This window comes from Pinus tabuliformis, chromosome 2_2 (assembly GCF_031772625.1).
Source record: "Pinus tabuliformis cultivar Carrire ecotype Pingquan chromosome 2_2, CPIR1, whole genome shotgun sequence".
Lineage (NCBI taxonomy): Eukaryota > Viridiplantae > Streptophyta > Pinopsida > Pinales > Pinaceae > Pinus > Pinus tabuliformis.
In genome coordinates this window covers 1,163,267,639-1,163,287,969 of record NC_142300.1, presented here as the reverse complement: position 1 = coordinate 1,163,287,969, position 20,331 = coordinate 1,163,267,639, and the positions used below count along the sequence as shown (strand labels likewise).

The following is a 20,331-nucleotide window of genomic DNA, read 5'->3' as shown; positions in this document are numbered from 1 at the left end:
TGTGGAATGTTTAGGTCTAAAATCTGCTTGCTCTTTAACACGCTTATCCTTTTCTTCTGCCCACTTGCTAATTTTATTTTCTAGCATGCTTCCAAATAACTTTGCAATCAAAGGGTTTATCATGATGGTTCTATAATTAGAGGGATTATTGACGTCACCGCTTTTGAAAAAAGGTATTACCAAACTAATTGTCCAATCTGTGGGTAATGTTGTTGATTTTTTTGTAATGTGAGATGCAAAAATCTTTGAGCCCCACTTTAAACATTCTGCTTAGAGTTCAGCCAAAACTTTTACATGCATAACTAAACATTACAATTTTATTAACCATTACATAACCAAATAAAACATACCAGATTTAAACTTAGCTATATTTCTTCTGCAAAAAAACTAATCTAATTTTTGTTTTCAACATTTTTGCCTAACATTCACTGATTTTTTGTGTTTCTGTCATTTTTGCGAAATATTGACTGTAGCACCCGACGAAAGTGACAACCCGTGACAGGGATACATAACGAGCCGTGGTAAACCGATGGCACCTTCGCCCTTGCGAAGTTGCGATCAGTAATCTCTAACTCGGAGGGAAGGAACTAAGTGCATCCATATCCATTAGAATTTAATAACACCACCAGGTACTAAAGGTTCGCAAAACCAACCATGAATGCTATTATCGGGGTTTAAAAGGCTTATTCTGGACAGTAAACGAGGCCAATCATGAATCATGGAATCTGCTACAAAGGAATCTAAGCTACAAAGGAATCTGCTGCTTTGGACCATCTAAACAGACTGAACTGTGGATTGAAAAATCAATTGGGTTTATCGCCAATCGGGTTATGGATTCAGATAAGTTCAGCTCTCTGGACGAAACAACCCTTGTGGACTATATTAAGAGCGTTCCAGCTCTGGCAGAGAAGGTGGGAAATTATACAGCAGAAGATATCACTGTGAGGGAAGTTGGAGATGGCAACCTCAACTTCGTTTACATTGTAACTTGGCCTCAAGGATCCTTCGTTATCAAGCGGGTATGCATAGTCTCCATCTTTTTCTGCCGTGAGTGATTTTAATTTAGGATTAATCACAAAGAAAGTATTTATGTTCTGCTTTGTCTGAATCCATTTCAAATACGTTTTCAGTAAATTAGTCAGACTAAAGTAGTTTAGTTTTTATGATATCTACACGTGTATGTGTATAGTTCTTATGATATATATGTATAGTTGGATAATGATTATGATTTCAATGAAGGAGGAGCGGGAGCGGAGCCATCGCCTGCGACGTGTCGAACCAACTGAACATACAGCTTCCAGGCGCCCCACAGCCACCCAATACCGGTCTACGAAGTGATATCTTGACTATGCGCCAACTTCCGGCTGTCTATGCGAGGGCCAGACACGTCTTTCGGACATGCAGTAAGTGGGAGGTGGGCATCATCTACAGGGTCTAGTTAAAACTTCCGCTCTTCGTCATATGCTCTTTTACTGCGTTGGATTTGCTTTTCTGTTGTTTTTCCTGCTTCATGCCAGCTCCGCCACCTTATCTTGGCTTTGAGCTCTGTCAGCTCGAGCTCTTTTCTCTAATTTGAACCCAGTTTCCGCCACCTTCTTCGTCCCAGATGCTATTTAATCTTCTGTAATCTCCCTAATGGAGCTCTGCCCCAGCTCTGTTTCTCTATCCTGTTCAGAAAGCTTTTCTTTTACCTCTTTTGTGCTGGATAAATGGCGGTTGTATGGTTCATGTGGTGCGTACGCTTCGGGTGTTTTGGCTCTGGCTCCAGGTAAGTGAAAGCTTTTTCCTTGGCATAGCTGTGTGTTTTTATAATCTTATTCTTATACATTTCTGCTTGCCATGGTTTTAGAATTCAAGGATGCATGCCTCTCTAATCTAGCTTTAAGTAGTTCTTCTGTTGTTAAAGCTTTGGATTTTGGCTTGAATGTCAATGGCACAGTTTTAGTGGTTTCAGCTCATATGTCCAAAACGTAGTAAGTTCAGGATGATTAAATCATTTTTTCACAGACTCAGGAATATAATTGTCATATACAAACCTTGCAATGATGTAAGGTTTAAGATTGGCTATTGGTGGTGTATTGTTAAAGTCTATTGTTGCTGTCTGCTCTGTGATGAGCCTTCTGCATAGCTCCTAGGGTCTTCCTCAGAGGTCCTGGTATCGATTTCTGGCATCTCTGGGTTTTCCTTGTCCAATAGCTGGTCAGAGTTACGTCATTTCCCGATTGTTCAAATTGGTCCAGGCATTATGGTGAAAGTAAAGTCAGCTTAAATTCCCGGTACGTATCCTTACACCTAAATCCGGGAATATATCCGTTTCGGGATTTCGGGTGGTATGGACGTTGCCTTCTGAGCTCAGAAGCAGAAGTTTCTGTCACGAATTGTACTTGTTCTCTCTCTTCCTGTGTCCTTTATCCTCTCCCTATCTGCTTTGGTCATTTATTTCCCATTGGGTGAGTCAGAAAGGGTGGTAGGTTCCAACTGATATTCGGTCCTCTTCTGAAAATTGGATCTTTCTGGATCGTCCTCATTTTTCGAGGACTCCTTTTTTGGCGGTGAATGGAGGGGGTCTATGACTCCATCGCATCGGAAGACCTTGTCAATGCTGCCGTGGACGCTGAACATGCCTGGTCTGCTGCCACTCTGGCAACTTTGGATGATTTGGTGATCAAACCATCCACGTCAAGGGACGGCACCAGCAAAAAGGGTATGGACCGCAATTATAACAAGCAGCACAAACCTGCCAAAACCTCCCCTCCACCTCAGTCGATAAGAATCGAGATTGCTCAGCTTGATGAAAGAATAGACAGCCTTCAGCACAAGGCACTTATTGGGAAATGGCATTTCCCAGAAATGTCTGACATCGACATGAGGAAATGGTTGGCTAACTTTTGGAAACCAATTATTGGCTATATTCCGATAATCTCAAGCCTTATGAGAGAGTGGTATTGTTTCCATTTCTTAAATGCTGCAGACGTTGAAGCCATCCAGAGCCGGCCATGGGTATTCAAGAGGAGTTTTCTTGCTCTGTATAGATGGTACATTGGCTTTAATCCTTTGAAAAACACTCTAGTCAATAATCTGATTTGGGTAAAATGCCCGAATCTTCCCCTGGAACTCTGGTCTAATGAAACTCTGGAGATGATTGGTAATGCTATTGGTCGTTTTGTCTACGTCGATCACTGGTGCTTGGGTGAAAGGGACAAACGAATAGCATGGATTCTTATTCAAAGGCCGTTTAGGGGCGGCTATCCTGACCATATTCAGGTTAGCTGGAAGAATCAGATCATTAATCAAAGGCTGGATTTTTGGGGTATACCTTTTAGGTGTGCTGCCTGCAGGAGAACGGGTCATTTAGTTAAAAACTGTCCCAGTGCTAAATTATATGCATATAGACGGTTCAGCAAAAAGTCATTTCTCAATGGTAGTCAATCCTCTCCCAACTCTCCGTCTTTTCCGCGCCACAGTCCAAGAAGTCCAGTGCGTCATCGTGATCATCGTGATCTTTCGGCTGACCCTTCTGTGCGCCCGCAATACGTCCCTGGTCGTCCGTCATCCGCTAATAGCCCTATCACCTGTATCAAAACAGGGCTCCATAGTTCCCCTTTTGCAGAGCCTAGTGAGGATTGCCCTGTTCCATCTCCGTCTCCCATGCATCAGAAGGATTTCATCTCTGACTCTCATCCTGGGCCTTCGAAAGGGGTAGACTTCTCTGTGGGTTCTATTCCCATCTCCATTTCATCCTCGTCTCCGCATCCGGAACGTGCTGATCCGCACGTCAACAAAGGGAAAAATCTATGTGTTGGACCGACTCCTTTAAACTCCCCGACATCATCTCCGGTTAATCTTTTTGATAGTGATTTGGATCATATGCTTAATAGGGAATCTCTTGAACTGGAGCCGCTCACGATTCATAAGCCTGGTCCAAGTGTCATGCCTGTTATAAGCCCGGATTCGGCTAGAAACATCACGGTCCGGAAGAAATGTAGAGGTGGGAGCAGACATTTTAGAGGGAGAACTATAGTAACAAATGAAGGTATTAGAAATTTGTCTCTGATTGAGGTGCCTATCCTTGATGTCTCTGAATCACAGCCCCTTAGAGCGAGTATGGCTGCTGAATCACCTAAATGATCCCCATTATATCCTTCAATATTCGGGGTCTTGGCGTTGATCCTAAATACATAACGCTAAAAAATTTCTTTTTCCATTCCAGGGCTGCAATTATCCTTATTCAGGAAACAATGCACAAGAAGGAGGATACTTTTACTTATTTCAGGAAAATGCTTCCCACTTGGTTCATGGTTGCTACAGAGGCAAACGACTTATCTGGCGGTATGGCTACTCTATGGGATCCTACTCGGGTTAAAGCAAAGGCGTATAAATGCTGTGCTGGGATTATAATCACGGCTTCAATCAGAGGATGTGCCTTTCCCATTAATATTCTCAATCTTTATGCGCCATATAAATCCCGCATTTCTTTTTGGAATAGGTTCTTTGCTTCAGATCTGCTTAATATTAACAATCTCCTTATAGCTGGCGATATGAATGCGGTTTTGAAATCGAATGAGGTATGGGGACAGGGGAAGATAAATAACGCCCTGGCGGATCTTATTAATTCTGAGATGCTCAATAGGAATATGGTTGATATTAATCCCGCTGTGATGAAACCGACCTGGTCAAATGGCAGAGTGGGTAGGGCTTATATAGCAAAAAGACTTGATCGGGTTCTTGTTCATTTTAGCCTCATTGATAAAATGGGGATGCCAAGGCTATCTGTGGAAAATGTTATGATTTCGGATCACAGTCCTATCCTTCTAACCTGGCCTGCAAATCTTTTCAAAAGAGGATACTCTTTTAAGTTTGACAGAGGTCTCCTTCAAGATTCTGCGTTCAATGAATACATTCAAAATGCATGGAAATTGATAAAGGACAGGGATAAACAATTTATCTTCTCTACCTTCAGGGAAAAATTGGCTGAGTTAAGGGGTTTGGTGAAAAAATGGCAATTTCAAAAACATCAGAAGGATAAAAAGGACCTTCAGAGGATTCAACAAGAATTGGATTCGGTGTTGGCCTCAACAGACTACTCCACATGCTCTTTTGAGATGAAGTGTCGTATTAGGAATCTGGAGAAGGAGAAACACAGTTTGCTGAAACAGGAGGAAGCTAAATGGAGGCTCAAAAGCAGAGCTTTATGGATGCAGGAAGGAGATAAAAACACGAAGTTTTTCCATAAATATGCTAATGCAAGGAGAGCAAGGAATTTCATATGGAAAATAAAGGACGATAAGGGTGGTTATGCTGTCTCCCAGGAGGATATTACAAAGCAGGCCATTGGTTTCTTCTCGAAACAATATTGCAGGAGTAATGATATTGCTTTCAACGACATCAGATGGAGCATTGACTTGGTGCCAGAAATGTTTGATCAAGAAAAGAATGAAGCTCTGTTTAGTCCAGTTTCTGAAAATGAACTTCTTGATGTTATGAAATCATTTAAGAAGGATAAATCCCCTGGTCCTGACGGATGGACAATAGATTTCCTGATCCATTTCTTCGACCTCTTCAAAATGGATCTGCTCAGCATGGTGGAAGCATCCAGACTATCGGGCAACATTCACAACCATACCACGTCCACTCTCATTGCTCTTATTCCTAAGAAGGGAGAGCCTGAATCTTTTTTGGACTTCAGGCCCATCTCCCTATGCAACATAACTTTCAAGATTATTACAAAGATTATAGCAGAAAGAATTAAAGGGACTCTGGCATCCTGTCTCTCTCCTAATCAACATGCTTTTTTAAAGGGCCGTAATATTCTTGATGCCGTCGCCAGTACACAAGAATGCTTACATTCTATGTCTGTGCATAAAACTAATGCAGCTATTATGAAAATTGACCTTCAGAAAGCATATGATGTTTTGGACTGGGGATATATGCAATGTCTTCTCGCAAAAATCGGTCTGAATCGGGCCCTATACGATGGATTATGGCTTGTATCGAAAATGTTAACTATGCTGTTCTGGTTAATGGCCTTCCTTCTCCTTTCTTTCGGGCGGAAAGGGGCCTTCGACAGGGCTGTCCACTGTCGCCTCTCCTATTCATATTGGCCATAAATGCTTTGAGTTTGCACATCAACCGCGCAGTGGAGGAAAAAGCTTATGTTCCGGTCAAGATCTGTAAGCAAATACATATCTCTCATAATCTGTTTGTAGACGACGTATTGTTATTTGCTATGCTATCTAAAGCATCCTGGATGTGCATTAAGTCTATTCTTGACCGCTTTCAAAGGGCCTCTGGGCTTGCCATCAATAAGGCCAAATCGGTCCTGTATCATAATGAAACAGATGAGATCACGACATCTTGGATCTCCCAGCTCTTTGGAATCGACTCTAGACCATTGTCTGAAGGTATCAAGTACCTGGGGTTTCGCCTTAAAGCTAAGGCTTATTTAAAGGATGACTGGAGATGGCTTGTTGAAAGATTTTATAGTAAGATCGCGCTATGGGAATACAGATCATTATCCTTGGGTGGCAGAGTCGTCCTCGCCCAATCAGTCTTGATGCAGATGTCGGTCTACTGGGCTCACCTTTATTTGCTCCCGGCTAGTATTATCCAGGCCATGAACAGGATCTCTGCCAATTTTATTTGGGGGGCGAAAGCTGAAAGAGGTAAAATCCATCTTTCAAAATTGAATCACTTAACTTTGCCAAAAAAATTTGGTGGATGGGGTCTGATGGATTTAAGGATATTTGGAAAAGCTCTTGTTTGCAAATCTTTATGGAGAGGCATCTTTGACTCAAATCCCTGGAGTGCAATTATCCACCAAAAGTATCAAAAAGGAAGAAGCTTGGAGTTCTGGTTCAGGTTTGGCTCCATTGGAATAAAACAGGGGTCTGCTATTTGGCTTAGCTTCAGGAGAATTGAGAAATACTTTCTTAACAATCTAAAATGGAGGATATTCTCTGGAAGGAAAATCTTCATCGGCTTCGACTCTTTTGCTGGTTTCAGGGGTAATCTACAGGTTCCAGATCCTCTTCTTTTTTACCTTCACAGATCTGGTATTTTTACTTGGAACAGGGTTATCAAGGAGTGGAGGGGGCTCTCTCCTTCGCTCAAGAATGCAGCTGAGCTTGGTATCCCACAGGCCTTGTCTCTTCTTTGGGATAACATCAAGAACACACTTGATCAAGGTGGCTTGAATCGGGCTGGGACTGATGACCATGTGGTGTGGTCTTTATCTCTCTCTCATTCTCGAGCTACTGTAAAGGACATATACTCTGATCTCATCTCCAAAAAAATTATTCCTGCTAGACAGATTTTTCCAGTGTTTTGGTGGAAACTCGGCTGCCCCCTCAGAGTGATCATCTTCTCTTGGCTAGTCTTTTACAACAAGAATTTAACTTGGGAAAACTTGAGGAAGCGTTCTTGGCACGGTCCCAGCAGATGCGTGTTATGCAAAATGGAGGAGGAAACAAACTATCATATGTTCTTCAATTGCATGGCCTCCCAACAAATCTGGTATGATTTAGCTTCGTATTTTTCTTTTCCGCACCTCAATTTCATTTCTGTTGATGCAGCTTTTGCCTGGTGGGGAAGTCAAGAAGCTGTCAAGCGCCCAATCCTTCCCATCACAATATGGTGCCTTTGGAAGTGGAGGAATTTAAAAATCTTTGAAGACTCAAATATTTCCTTCAAATATGTTCTGTTTTCTGTCTCAGCACTCTATCCTTCTATCCGATGATAGGTCGATGGGTGCAGTATGTCTGGTGCTTAAATCTCGGTTTTGTGCCCTCGAATGACTGCCTGTTTCTGGGGGCTTTCATCTGGATGCTGTGGGCTTCTTTTTGTCTTGTGCCTATACCTGTAGTGCATTGTGACAATGTTGGCGATATAGAGTCTCTGATGCGGTCTTCTTTCATGAAATCCATCAGAATATGATGTATATATTGCCTCAATATAATATATTTTGCTTTTCTTTCTGAAAAAAAAAATGTCTGTGTCACTTGAAAGTCGAAATTAGTTGGGTATATTGAAATCCAATAGAATGTAAAAAAACAACAGGCATTTTATGTTTTAGGGTTGAGGTCTGAAGAGGTTTGGAGACCATGCCATGGAAACCCTGTTCGGTTATTATGTTTGATGCCCATGGCCCAGCACTTTATTCCCCTCTAGCTAAGCTCAATCATGTCAGGTTATCACAACCATGCATTGGAAGGGCTATCCAGAAACTGTATGTAGAAGTGCAGACGGCATATAAATATTAGGGTCTAGCGTTCAGTGATCAGGTGTCAAAGAGTTATAGATGTCAGGAGTACGCTGGGTTGTTGTGCAATTTGATTGTAAGCCAATAGAGCTTGTAGTTTCGATCTTGATTGATTCCTTATCAGCCAAATAACATTTTTTTTGAAAATTGAATCAATTATTGGGAATAACTCAGCAACCAGGAATGAAACCCATGCCTTAACCATTACCACGGTGCTGTTTTACCACTGAACTACATTCAATTTCATAATGGGCACCCTCAGCAGTTCGAGATAGAAACGTGAATTGCCATCTCTAACATCCCCCACCCCCGCTCAAGCCACACTTTGGCTAAGGCGTCCTACCCAATCTTTGGCTATTTGAAAGGGTGTCAGGCTAACAATAAAATCCAGTACCTTCCTCCGGTTGACGGGCTGTTCTATCATTGCTCGACACACCATGATGGGCACCCTAAAGGGTTCAACCTTGAAATTCCGCTGCTCTTTCCAAGATTTCGTATGCATACGCGGTTTTATAAATTGATGGATTGTTTATACTCTAATTTAACGACAATTATGAACCTGCATTTGAATGTGGTGGCTGCAATGGTTGAGAACACCTGCAACTTGATTGCGATATAGGTTTTTACAACTGATAAACCAAAAGTGGAGTGAAGCTGCAAGCTGCTGGTCTATCTTGGACGGTAGTTGCCAGTTTTGAGGACCTAAACGAAGTATCCACATATTTTAGCTGACAAATTTTGAGTCCAATGTAACCGAAAGGGTGGCTTAGTTGCAAAGATTTTGATCTGTATTTCGAGAGGGAGTTCCATCTTCATGCAGTCTTTTTTAATTGAATCATGTATCTGAGATGATCATGTTTTGATATTCGGACCCTAAATTTCGGAAACAATAATATTTCCTCCTTTGCTCAATGCTGTTGACGAAAAACATATTAGTAAAATTTGAATTGTACCCACGATGCAGTCACTCTGACTGTTCACTACAGAAATCTGGAATTGACTTCATAAGGGTGCTAATCCTCTGGCTGCTACAGGCACAGATCTGCACATATCCGAGATCTAATTCTTCAAACACGTGTATGAAATAAAAAAAGACGTTGGTTCCACACCTTACAATCCTGCAAACAAAACTCTTCCAATAAATTACAGCTGGGAAACGGATATAGGGTACCCTGTTCATGAGTTAGTCATCTCTAAGAATCAGAGAAATTATCATTAACGACAGCCTCTCAAAGAATGCTTTTTTTCTCTTTTTAACTCTTATAAAAACACTAATAAATAGAAGTCTCTCCCAGTGCTCTCTCTCACTAATCTAAATTGGCACACAGGCCCAGATCCATGGCTTCCAGACAATGATTAATGCCCACAGGCATGTCTCTCTCCTCTGGGCACACCCTCTTTCTCTCCCTGTTGCATAGAGACACTCTAGCCCTGAGAGATTGTGTTCAGTTAAATTCCAAATATCTTAACTGAAATGTATCTAAAGACCAAAATCTACTGCTAGTTGGAGTGACAATGCTAACACCCAATCTGCTACACTTTGGATATTTACGACCCACTACACAGCATTTTGGATTCCTGCTTCATGGTTTTGTTGTCATTTCTCTTCATGCTACTTGGCATCAAAGTTCTCCCCTTGTTCCTTACTATGAATAGACCCAACGATCCCTAAATCTCTCAATAGATGTGGATGGGTGTCATGCTCTACAGCCCCTGCATCACACTCCCCTTGAAAAAATTTCTGAACCTCCAGGTTCAGAGTCATTAGGCATATCACTTGCTTCTTCATTTGTCAAACCATTTCTCAACAATAGTCCACTTCACTCCGAACATCTCGCTATGAAATGTAATCAAAGCCATTCTTGACATTGTTTCAATCTTCTCCTTATCTGCCAATGCTTCATTTTGGTTACCAGCTTTGTCATCTTCTCTGTTTTCACCTGCATTATTATTTGCTTCTTCAAAGTTCAAACATCTTCCCAATTTCTATACGGTCCTTTTCTTCTCTTATCATCTCTACTTCTTGACACTGACACAGCTCCATAACCTGAATGGTAGGGTAACACCCATTCTGCACTGTCCAATGCTTCTGCATCTTCATTACCTTCACTGATATGATTTTCTACTTCTTGGTGAAGTTGCTGCATATGATGTGGAGTCTTTTCAAGAGTACATTCCTTAACCTTATCTTTCTCAATTCCCATATTTCTGCCTTGCTCAATGTGCTCCCCCACCTGCCTATGATTTTGTGGCACTGGCCCTTGCAAAAAACTGAATCTCACTACTATTCATTTTCTTTCTGACTACAATTCTTTTCTATACAACATGAGCTCCAACAACATTTTTTTTAGTTTTAATTGCATATACATTGTTTGCCTCTTTGGAAACAACAGTTAATTCCTCTTTTTAAGGTTTTAAAAGATTTTACTTCCCACCTTGCTGTATTTCATAGGTGTTCTCTTGACCATGATGAATCACTTTCTGGTCATATCACCAGGGCTTTCCTAACAGCAAATGACATGCATCGATTGTAATGACGTTACATAACACGTTGTCTTCATAAGGAATAATTTTAAAAGCAAACAAACATGATTGATTGACTAGCATGGCACGATCCTTTGTCAACCAGGAAATTTTATAGGCATTTGATTTTGGCATGCAAGCAAGCCATAATTTTTGAACCTTTTCTGTACTTACCAGATTGTTGTTAGATCCTCCAGCAACAATCACCTTGCATACTTTTTCTTTGCACTTGCATCTCGTTCAGAAGACACTCCTTTTCTTCCAGTCAGTTTCTGGGCTTGCTTTGTTTCTCGATATTAGGCTCCTTTGCAGTAGCAAATTATCTCCAGTCTTTGTTTCACCTTCTCGTGTCACAGGCTCCTCTTGAGCTACCAATGTCCTTTTTGGATTTTGGGGACAGTCTTGGGCTTTATGGGCTTCAACCCATGAAGCATTTCAATGGCTTTCAGTAACCCTCATCACCGGGTCCCTTAAAATATCTGCTCCCCAATTTCTTCCCTCTGAAAAGGCCCACCTGTTCAAAGCTTTCATATCTAATGGCTATACCTTTTCTCAGATTAATAAGCTTTTAAGTCCGTTTCTAATCCCATTTCTTGTCTCCCTGTCTCCTCTCCTCCTCAAGGCCAAGTCTCTCTCCCTTACATAAAAGGGATCACCAACCTCATCACTAAAATTTTATTAAAAAAGAACATTAAGACCATTTTTAAACTCCATAAAACTTTGAAACAGATGTTCAGATCAGCCAAAGATAAGTCTGACCCCATGCTAAGAGCTTAAGTTCAGGTGTTTACCAGATTCCTTGTTTGTGTGGAAAGTCATACATTGACCAAACTGGTCGTCCTTTCACAGCTCGCCTTAAAGAGCATATTGCTGATACCAATCATCTCCACCTCTCGAAGTTTGCCATTGTTGAGCACTCTTTTAATTCTAAACATTTGATCTGCTTTAATCAATTCGGAATTCTTGCCTCTGTCCCATTTTACAACTCCAAAATCATTAGAGAAGCTCTCGAAATAGAAAAACACTCCAACAACTTTAACAAAGAAGATGATTTTAAAATAAGTCATTCTTGGAAAGCCTTTATCCACCACCTCACTTAGTAGTCTGCCCCTTCCCCCCGTTCTCTCCTTTTCCTCTTTCCTGGTCCCCCTTCCCTTTTTTTCCTATGCTCCTTGCTTATGCTCTATCTCCCTTTCCGATTACCCTTCCTTTTTCTACCCTTAAATTCTTTAATTCTTAAATTAAATTAATAATATTTAAATTAAATTTATTTGTATTCTTTACTCCATTCTTTGTATAAAAATTCCTATGCCTATTTTCTCTCTCCTTCTTCTCGAAATATATTCTTATTCTTATTTATTTTCTCATTCATATATCCTAATATATATTAATTAATTAAAGTCTAACTCCCTTACTCCCTTTAATTTTCATCTTTTTCCCCTAATTCTCTTCTCGTTATATATTTTACTTTTAATATTTTTATGTTTAATTAATTTAATTCAATTTTAATGTTTAATTCATTCAATTCCTTTTTTGTTCTCTTTTCTTTTATTATTTAATCACTTTTATTAATTCCTTTCCTTTGACCATATTCTCTAAACGGCAATGTTACTTAATCACTTTGACTAATTCCTTTCCTTTGACCATATTCTCTTAATGGCTATGTTATTAATTTAATATTATTTCTTTAATGGCTAATTGGTAATCTTCCCTCTATTTAAGGCATCAAAGTGCTCGTTTGTAATTATTCAATTCTCTTGTCCTTAATGATGGGTGGAGTGTCCACCCGAAACCTTGGATAGGATCTAAAATCCGACACACAGTGCTATCCGGAAACTTATCTCAATATGAACAACTGTGGAAATCTACACTCTTTTGACCAAATGTTTGTTCTGTTCCTCTATAAATTCCTCAAGAACTTGTAGATTCAGGTTCCAGTGAAACTAACGTCAAGAATATATACAAATAGCAGTTTATTCCCTTTAAATTTCTTGTCTTTTTTGAGTTTTGATGATTTGAAAGATGAGAGCCATAATTTTCTTTAGTATCTAAATATGTCCATGTTATTTCAGGAGTAGGGAAATCTAATAAATGGAAAAGAAACCTGATTCATGGAATGTGTAAAGTTATTCAAGGAAAAAATTCTTAGAAATTTGCTCTTTAATTGTTTTGCTTGCGAGATAGTTGCTGCAATATCAAAGTTGACTTGTGCTCTCGTCTGATTCCATAAAAGATACAAACCTATATCCAAAGCAATAACATTCTCAAGGTTCCGGATTCTGTATAAATATTCTTTTTCACATATTCCTATACGTAGTAATGACTATCCGCAATTTCTAGTGAATGGACAAAACTCAGTGTCCACAGTAAGTGCATATCTAAATTACTGTCTCACTCAAGTAATTTCAATAAAACATATCCTAGAATCTAAGACTAATGATAGATCAATTTCGCAAATTCGAGAGAGTAAGATGTGAGTCATTGTCTATGCAGTACCCACAGAGACTGCACCCCACTACTTCACAAGGCAAAATGAACAGCTGCATAATGTATAAGAGTATAGCATAAACGTTTTGGAGATGAATGCTTCAAAAATAAAGGGATGGATCTTGATGTGAGGCGCTGTTACAGATAGTATTTTCAAGCGTTCATATCTTTCAGTAAATTTAAATGTCTTTTAGGATTCCACCTGCTGAAGACTGATGGCTTATTAAGCTTTTTAGTGTAATCATGAATCACATGGAGAGAATGCATGCCACAAGTCACATTTGAACCTGGGTGGTGAGGATAACAAGTTCTCCTCTTAACTACCCAAGCTAGATCCAATTGACATATGAAATTGGTCATTTCACTTTGCCAAGGTTATGTTTTTGTTCAGGAAATTAGGGCCTATAATCTATTCAACAGTCTGTCTCAGAAATGAACAAAATAAAACAACATGAATTTTGTCAAGAAAAGACAGGATGTCCAAAAGTTGAAATTTGAGTAATAAAAATGCACATAAAAAGAAAGAATGCTTTAATATTGTTGAAGCACATCTGTATATTTCAGTCCCATTGGTCATTTTAAGCAATTTCACTTGTTATTTATCACTCATATTTGACAGGAGAATGTTCTGGACATTTTTGTTCTTTTGTATATAAGGGAAGACTAATTGCAGGAGGCTATTGGTATACTGGTCACGCTTCATCTTTGAGAACTCATCGCAATCTGATGCAAATTTATTATAGTTACTGAATTTTATTCTGTATTTATTGTTTTTGGCTCTAGTAGCTTTTTTTGTTGATTTATACTGCTCAGGATGCAGATGTAATATATAGCAGTAATTTTATCATAACAGTAAACAGGCCCGCTGTCAGTATCAATTCCCTGATGTATTTTGCCACTTGGTAATAGCTTCAAAAAATGTATGTCTACAAGTATATGAAGAGTGAATATATGATTTATGAGTTGCTTTTCTTTATTGGGTGTGAAGGCTGTCCCATATATTCGCTATATAGGGGAGTCATGGTCGATGACAAAGGAACGTGCATATTTTGAGGTTACAGCTTTGAAAGAGCATGGCAAATTTTGCCCAGAACATGTTCCAGAAGTTTATTACTTTGATCGTGCCATGACTTTATTTGCTATGCGTTACTTGGAACCCCCACACATCATTCTGCGCAAAGGTCTAATAGCTGGTGTTGAGTACCCACTTTTGGCAGAGCATATTTCAGATTATATGGCCAAAACACTTTTCCACACATCCCTTTTATATCTTTCTACAACAGAGCACAAGGCTGAAAGTATGCTATATTCCCCCTTTCAAATGTTGTGATTAAATATTTCACTTTTACATCATAGAAAGCAAAGCTACATCTTCTAAATAAGTAATGGAATGGATTATTCAGAAACTATGTTGGTGTTGGAATGGACATTCACAAGTTTCAGTGGCTAATGTGTAAATAACAGCTTATATATTGCCTTTTGTTTTCAGTTGCTCAATTCTGTAGCAATGTGGAGATGTGTAGGCTCACTGAACAGGTCATATTTTCAGACCCATATATGTTAGCACCAAACAACCAGTGGACTTCTCCTTATCTTGATGAAGATGCTAAGGTTGTACGGGAGGATAATCAGTTGAAGATGGAAGTTGCTGAATTGAAATCGAAGTAATGTTTGCTATTTTAGTCTGAACTCAAATATGAATTTGCCTGTGAGTTTATGCCTTTGAAAAGCCAACTTCTCTGTCTAGAATGCTTTAAATTTACTTGGGAGATTTCGAAACTTTAGATGCATCATTAAGAGTTTCATTCACTTTTTGCCCATAGGTTTTGTGAGAAGACACAAGCACTTATTCATGGAGACTTACATACTGGATCAGTTATGGTAACAAGCAGTTCAACTCAAGTTATAGATCCAGAATTTGCCTTTTATGGCCCAATGGGTTTTGATATAGGCGCTTTTATTGGCAATTTAATTCTTGCGTTCTTCTCACAAGATGGCCATGGAAACTATGAGAACCAACGCCAGGCAAGTGCAGGGCATTATCGTCTTAATATATATTTGCATTAGCTTGTTTGTTGTGAGCATTTTCATCTGTGCGTCTCTTAATGAAATCAATAAAGCTTTTATTTTGTTTTCTAATCAAATAATTAACAGTTGAAGAGAGGGGAGAGACAGGGAACTCACTATACTATTCTAAATGCCATTAGTTGCAAACGTGAGTTGGTTGAAACTGTCAAGTAATTCGTTGATCTAATTTTTTTATCTTTCTAATTAATCACAGTTTTATGCTTAACATAGCTCAGATCCTACTTCATATTCATCTAACAGTAAATAACTAAGTGCTACTAATACTCTGAACACAAGAGGTTGATAGTAACATGCTCTCACACTAGGTTTGCAGTATCTTGCAAAATATATTTAGATGAATCATTTCAGTAATCAGAGATAGAATAAAGAGGAAACAGAACGCCAAGGAAACCTTTCTTGATTTGGTAACCAAAGAGATAATAAAGAGAAAACATAACTCCATAGCAGATATACAACTGGGTTCTTTTAAGGAATGACTCATATCACGTTGATAGCATACAGATGAGTGTAAAGATAATTCAATCCATTAGGTTGAAAATGCTATGGTAGTACTAAACTTGAGTGATTTTGTTTGATGAAAGCACTAAACTTGAGTGATTTTGTTTGATGAAAGCATTTGCTTACATTAAGCAACCCGTGTCTGACTACCCAAATGGAAATGCCATTAGACGCAATCAACAACTTAGAGCCATTTCTTTTTCTTTCTTCCTTGCTTTCTTGAGGAGCTTTATCTTATTGTTGCTCTCCTTTTGTGAGTATTAAGATCTTTTGATTTTGAAAGTCACTTGAAGCATAATAACTGATAGCTAAGGGTGGAACTCAGAAGTACTACAACTAAGGTTAGTTTTGTGTGGTTCTGAATAAGAAGGTTCAACCATCTTAACTTATGAAGTTTTTCAGTAGATTTGGGAGCAAGCACTGGGATGCTTTTAGACTAGTCATAGTTTGAGAGTTTTTGATATTTCAGAGTTCTTAGATGACCATTTATTTTTGGCAAAAGGTTTATGTCTGTGTTGATTTCATCTCATAGGAAAGCTCTATGGTTTTCACATGTGGTTGCAAGAACATTTTTTTCTAGTACAACTCATCCCGACCCTAAGGATATGCTTATATGGCTCATTAAATATTTTCCTGTTGAAATTTTTCTAATATTTTCTTTTTTCCAGTTCAACTCATCCCCACCCTAAGGATATGCTCACATGGCTCATTAAATATTTTCATGTTGATTTTTTTTTCTTCTAATTTTGGTTTGATTGGTTGTTGATCATGTTACTAGAAGTGAGAAGTGGGAAACGGCAACTAAACGAGAATCAGGGGCCAGAGGGCCAGAAGGTTTCATGATATAAGGAATGGTCTCTCCCTGGAGTATGCATGCTTTGCTTTAAAAAATGATTTAAAATTTAGTGAATTTTAGACACACATGGAGAAGACAGATGATATGAAGGATAAAACATTGAATACATTATATTCTTCACATGATATACATTTATAATACATTGGAGTGACTCTTGGACTTCCTTTGATTGTTCAATTTCCACACCATAACCCTTAGCGGATTAGGTGTCCAACATTCCCCCCTTAATCCGAAGGGGTATGTGTGAGTCCAAGAAGAGAGATGTAATACAAAAATGAGTAAAAATGCATGGCAGCACTGCGCTGAATGTGCTCTCTGAAATGTTGGTATAAGGGGGTGGTTTAAGGATGACCACCAACAACACTGGAATGCTTAGTCCCGAAACTCTTCCAAATCTGGCAAGAAGCTGAAATCTTCTGCTAGAGGAAGTGTCCCTAATGCTTTGGAGAGGGAGACCTTCAACCTGGAAAAGGGAGGTCTACAACCTGCAATGGTTTAAGGATGACCACCAACTCTGGAATGCTTAATGCAATTCCTGGAACTCTTCCAGAACTGGCAAGAAGCTGAAGTCTTCTGCTAGAGGAAGTGTCCCCAATTCTTTGAAGAGGGAGAAGCTCAACCTGAAAAGGGAGGTCTCAACCCCACATAGATGGTTTAAGGTTGACCACCAACCAAAGGCATGCTCAAGGGCATCTCTGTCTCTGGCTACAACTTTGAATCTGGTATGGCAGGTTGTGGCTCAGGCTCGCTTGATGTGGCTTTGAAGCTTGTAGATGACCATCACTTCCCCCCTTGTCAGAGACAAGGTGAGATGATGGAGAAAACTCAACTACAAGACTTTTCAATACTTTGGAAGAAATTCTGACATATGATTGAAATATCTTCTTGGATGTTGAAACCCATTGCCAAGAAGCGATCCATCCAAGGTGAATCTTTGTTCTTGCAGGAGGCTTGTTTTTGAAGCATCTGTTTGAAGAATGAGTGGTTTTATGACAGTGCTCACATGGATGAAGATCAAAACAATGATCTTTCATATGGCCAACTCTGTCACAATGTTGGCATTTAACAATCTGTTGTGGTTGCTGTGGAAGAGGAGCAGAATCTGGAACAACTGAAGGTGAACTGTCATGAAGAAACCCAACACTATGGAACTGGATGGGCTTTGAGTAATCTGGAATATGAAAGGACACATCCTTGTCATATCCAAGACCAGTTCTGTTTTGGTTGCTAACAAGCTCTTCCCAAGGTCTGATGATGGGCTTGGGAAGTGAAACCATAATTCCTGCATCTTTATACAAAACTTCTCCTGAAATGGGTACTGCATCTACAATTTCTTGTTGCTGATGGGAGTCTATCTCAACCTGAAATAAAGGATTGTTATGAACAAAAACAAGTTCAGAATGATGCTTATGTAATTTTTGCTATCCCATTGATAGTGGACTGTATCAAGGTATTTAATAAATCTAATACATCACAAATTAGAGCCATTTTCTCAAGTTCAAATAAAATCATCAAAACTACTCTTGCGCCCAAAAATGAAGAAATCTTCTCAACTGTGAATCAATGCCTTCATCCTAATTAGATAACTGAGGACTTGTATCCTTGCAGTGAACACAAGAGAAGTTTAAGAAATCTGCTTCTCTCTGCCCCTCTTTGTTGATTGTAGCTTGAGTATAATGAAGCAATGGTTAATGCTCTCAGAACCAATCTGCAACAGGTTGCTGCCTAGAGTAGCAAATCTTGAAACAACTTCCCAACTGTTACATCAACTAACACTGTCGTTGTCGGTAACTTATAATAGGCAGAGACCAAAGAGCAGACCAAAGTAAAAGATAAACATGAATTTGGGTTGACAATAGGCCAACAATGAAATACGACTGCCACATATTATCAAAAAATAATTAAACAATTTGAATCCATGAAACGACCACATTTCTATTCAAAAGAAATCATGCAGGGTGGAGAAAGGCCACTAGGCCAAAAGGTGGTTTCCTTTTTGAACTTGGGATGGTAGAGATCATTGTTGTCATGCAAACACATATCCAATGTGTAATGTTACATGGGAGGACGAGCCAGGGGCTTTTCAACTTCAATTCTCATGGATGGATTGTGTATGAGGATTTGTCTCGCGCGAACTCGGGCTTGTAGCTTGACGAGAGTCTACATGCATTGTAACAATATCCTTGCTCGATGCCTTACGCAGTAGCCACAAACCACTGCTTGCAACTTCACTACACCTTTCAGAGCACATAATTCTTTCCTTGCCAAGTGGCTTCTAGAAGCTGCTTGAATCTTGATAGCTACATGCTCCTCCCTGCTCAATTCAATTTCTGTCAACTTGTCTAAATACAAGAGGGCTTCCTGCAACTGGTCGACCTTGCAGAAACTCTCCTTTGCTAACCAACACTACTCGTAAACTATAGAGTCAAAATTTACTAGTGCCATTGCAATTTGTGATGTTGATAAGGGAAATCTCAATATGGTAAAACATGAATGAGAACAATCTCTCTCGGGCTTGTGACTCGTGGGCAAAGCGAATGGTGGAGTCAAGCATTCAAATTCACGACTCCTAGCCAAAATACACATAAACCGTTGAATGTAAAGCACCACGAACCTACAATTCGACAACACGTGAACAGCCAGAATTTGGGTCAACTTCGGTTCATAGCAGTTTGACGAGGCAGTCAACTTCCCTTTCTCTAGTCAGATCCAACTGGTCCATAACGATGAGGAGGTGAACTTTCTGCATGCCATTAATATGAAGAAAGAAGAAAATGGTTTTTACAGACGAAGTTGTGTATTCAAATTCTTAAAAAACTACAAAGCAACTTCTCTTTCGTTATATCAACATCGATGTCCTTTGCTTTAAGAGATTTGACGATGATAACAAAGCCCAAAGAATATGCTGTTACGCAGACTGTAACCAAACCACTGGATGAGGCAACGCAGGGGCGACATGTCAGGCATAGACATCAGGGAGAGCATTACATATTTGAAATCGATTGGGCTTTGTAGCAAGCGGTAGACTTAACGCGATAAAGGAGCTACAGGGCAGAGAAATGCCCCAAAATCTCACATACCAAACCAACACGACGTTCAATGTGTAATAATGCCTCCAATTTTAATCAATGTTGTGTTGTGGGTTTCATAGGAATTTAGGTAAAACTTTGACTTTGGCTGAGCAATCAACAAGTGCGCAATTGCAACAGAGAGTTCTGGTGATGCAACTCAAAATCTTAGAAATAACTGTCGCTTTGCTCACTAACAGGTTATAATGAGGTGTAGAGAAGGGTGACAGATCCGAATATGAAGGAGAATGCCCATTTTTTTTGTTATTTAGGGAGAATGGGTAGAGCTGCAGGCCTGACATGCACAAAAAGACCACAAAAACCAATGGCTCAAATTTGGGCAGGGCAAGAGTACCCCTGCTCTGATACCATGTTAGACACACATGGAGAAGACAGAAGATATGAAGGATAAAACATTGAATACATTATATTATTAACATGATATACATTTATAATACATTGGAGTGACTCTTGGATTCATCTTCCGAGGTCTCTTGGACTTCCTTTGATTGTTCAGCTTCCACACCATAACTCTTAGCGGATTAGGTGTCCAA

The 20,331-nt window shown here is 39.4% G+C and overlaps 1 protein-coding gene across 2 annotated transcripts in view; it reads left to right on the top strand.

Moving 5' to 3' along the window:
• The first annotated feature begins 500 nt into the window (after positions 1–500).
• LOC149197565 (methylthioribose kinase-like) overlaps positions 501–20,331 on the top strand; it is a 71,708-nt gene continuing 51,877 nt past the window's right edge. Inside the window, exons 1-5 of one of the 2 annotated variants that reach the window (XM_089405896.1) lie at positions 891–1,019; positions 1,240–1,768; positions 14,256–14,565; positions 14,757–14,931; positions 15,091–15,292. In XM_089405896.1, the coding sequence (XP_089262022.1) occupies positions 1,721–1,768; positions 14,256–14,565; positions 14,757–14,931; positions 15,091–15,292 (735 nt within the window). In that variant the 5' untranslated portion in view covers positions 891–1,019; positions 1,240–1,720. Of the gene's footprint in view, positions 1,020–1,239; positions 1,769–14,255; positions 14,566–14,756; positions 14,932–15,090; positions 15,293–20,331 lie in introns of both variants that reach the window. The other variant, XM_089405895.1, reaches the window with a different exon arrangement.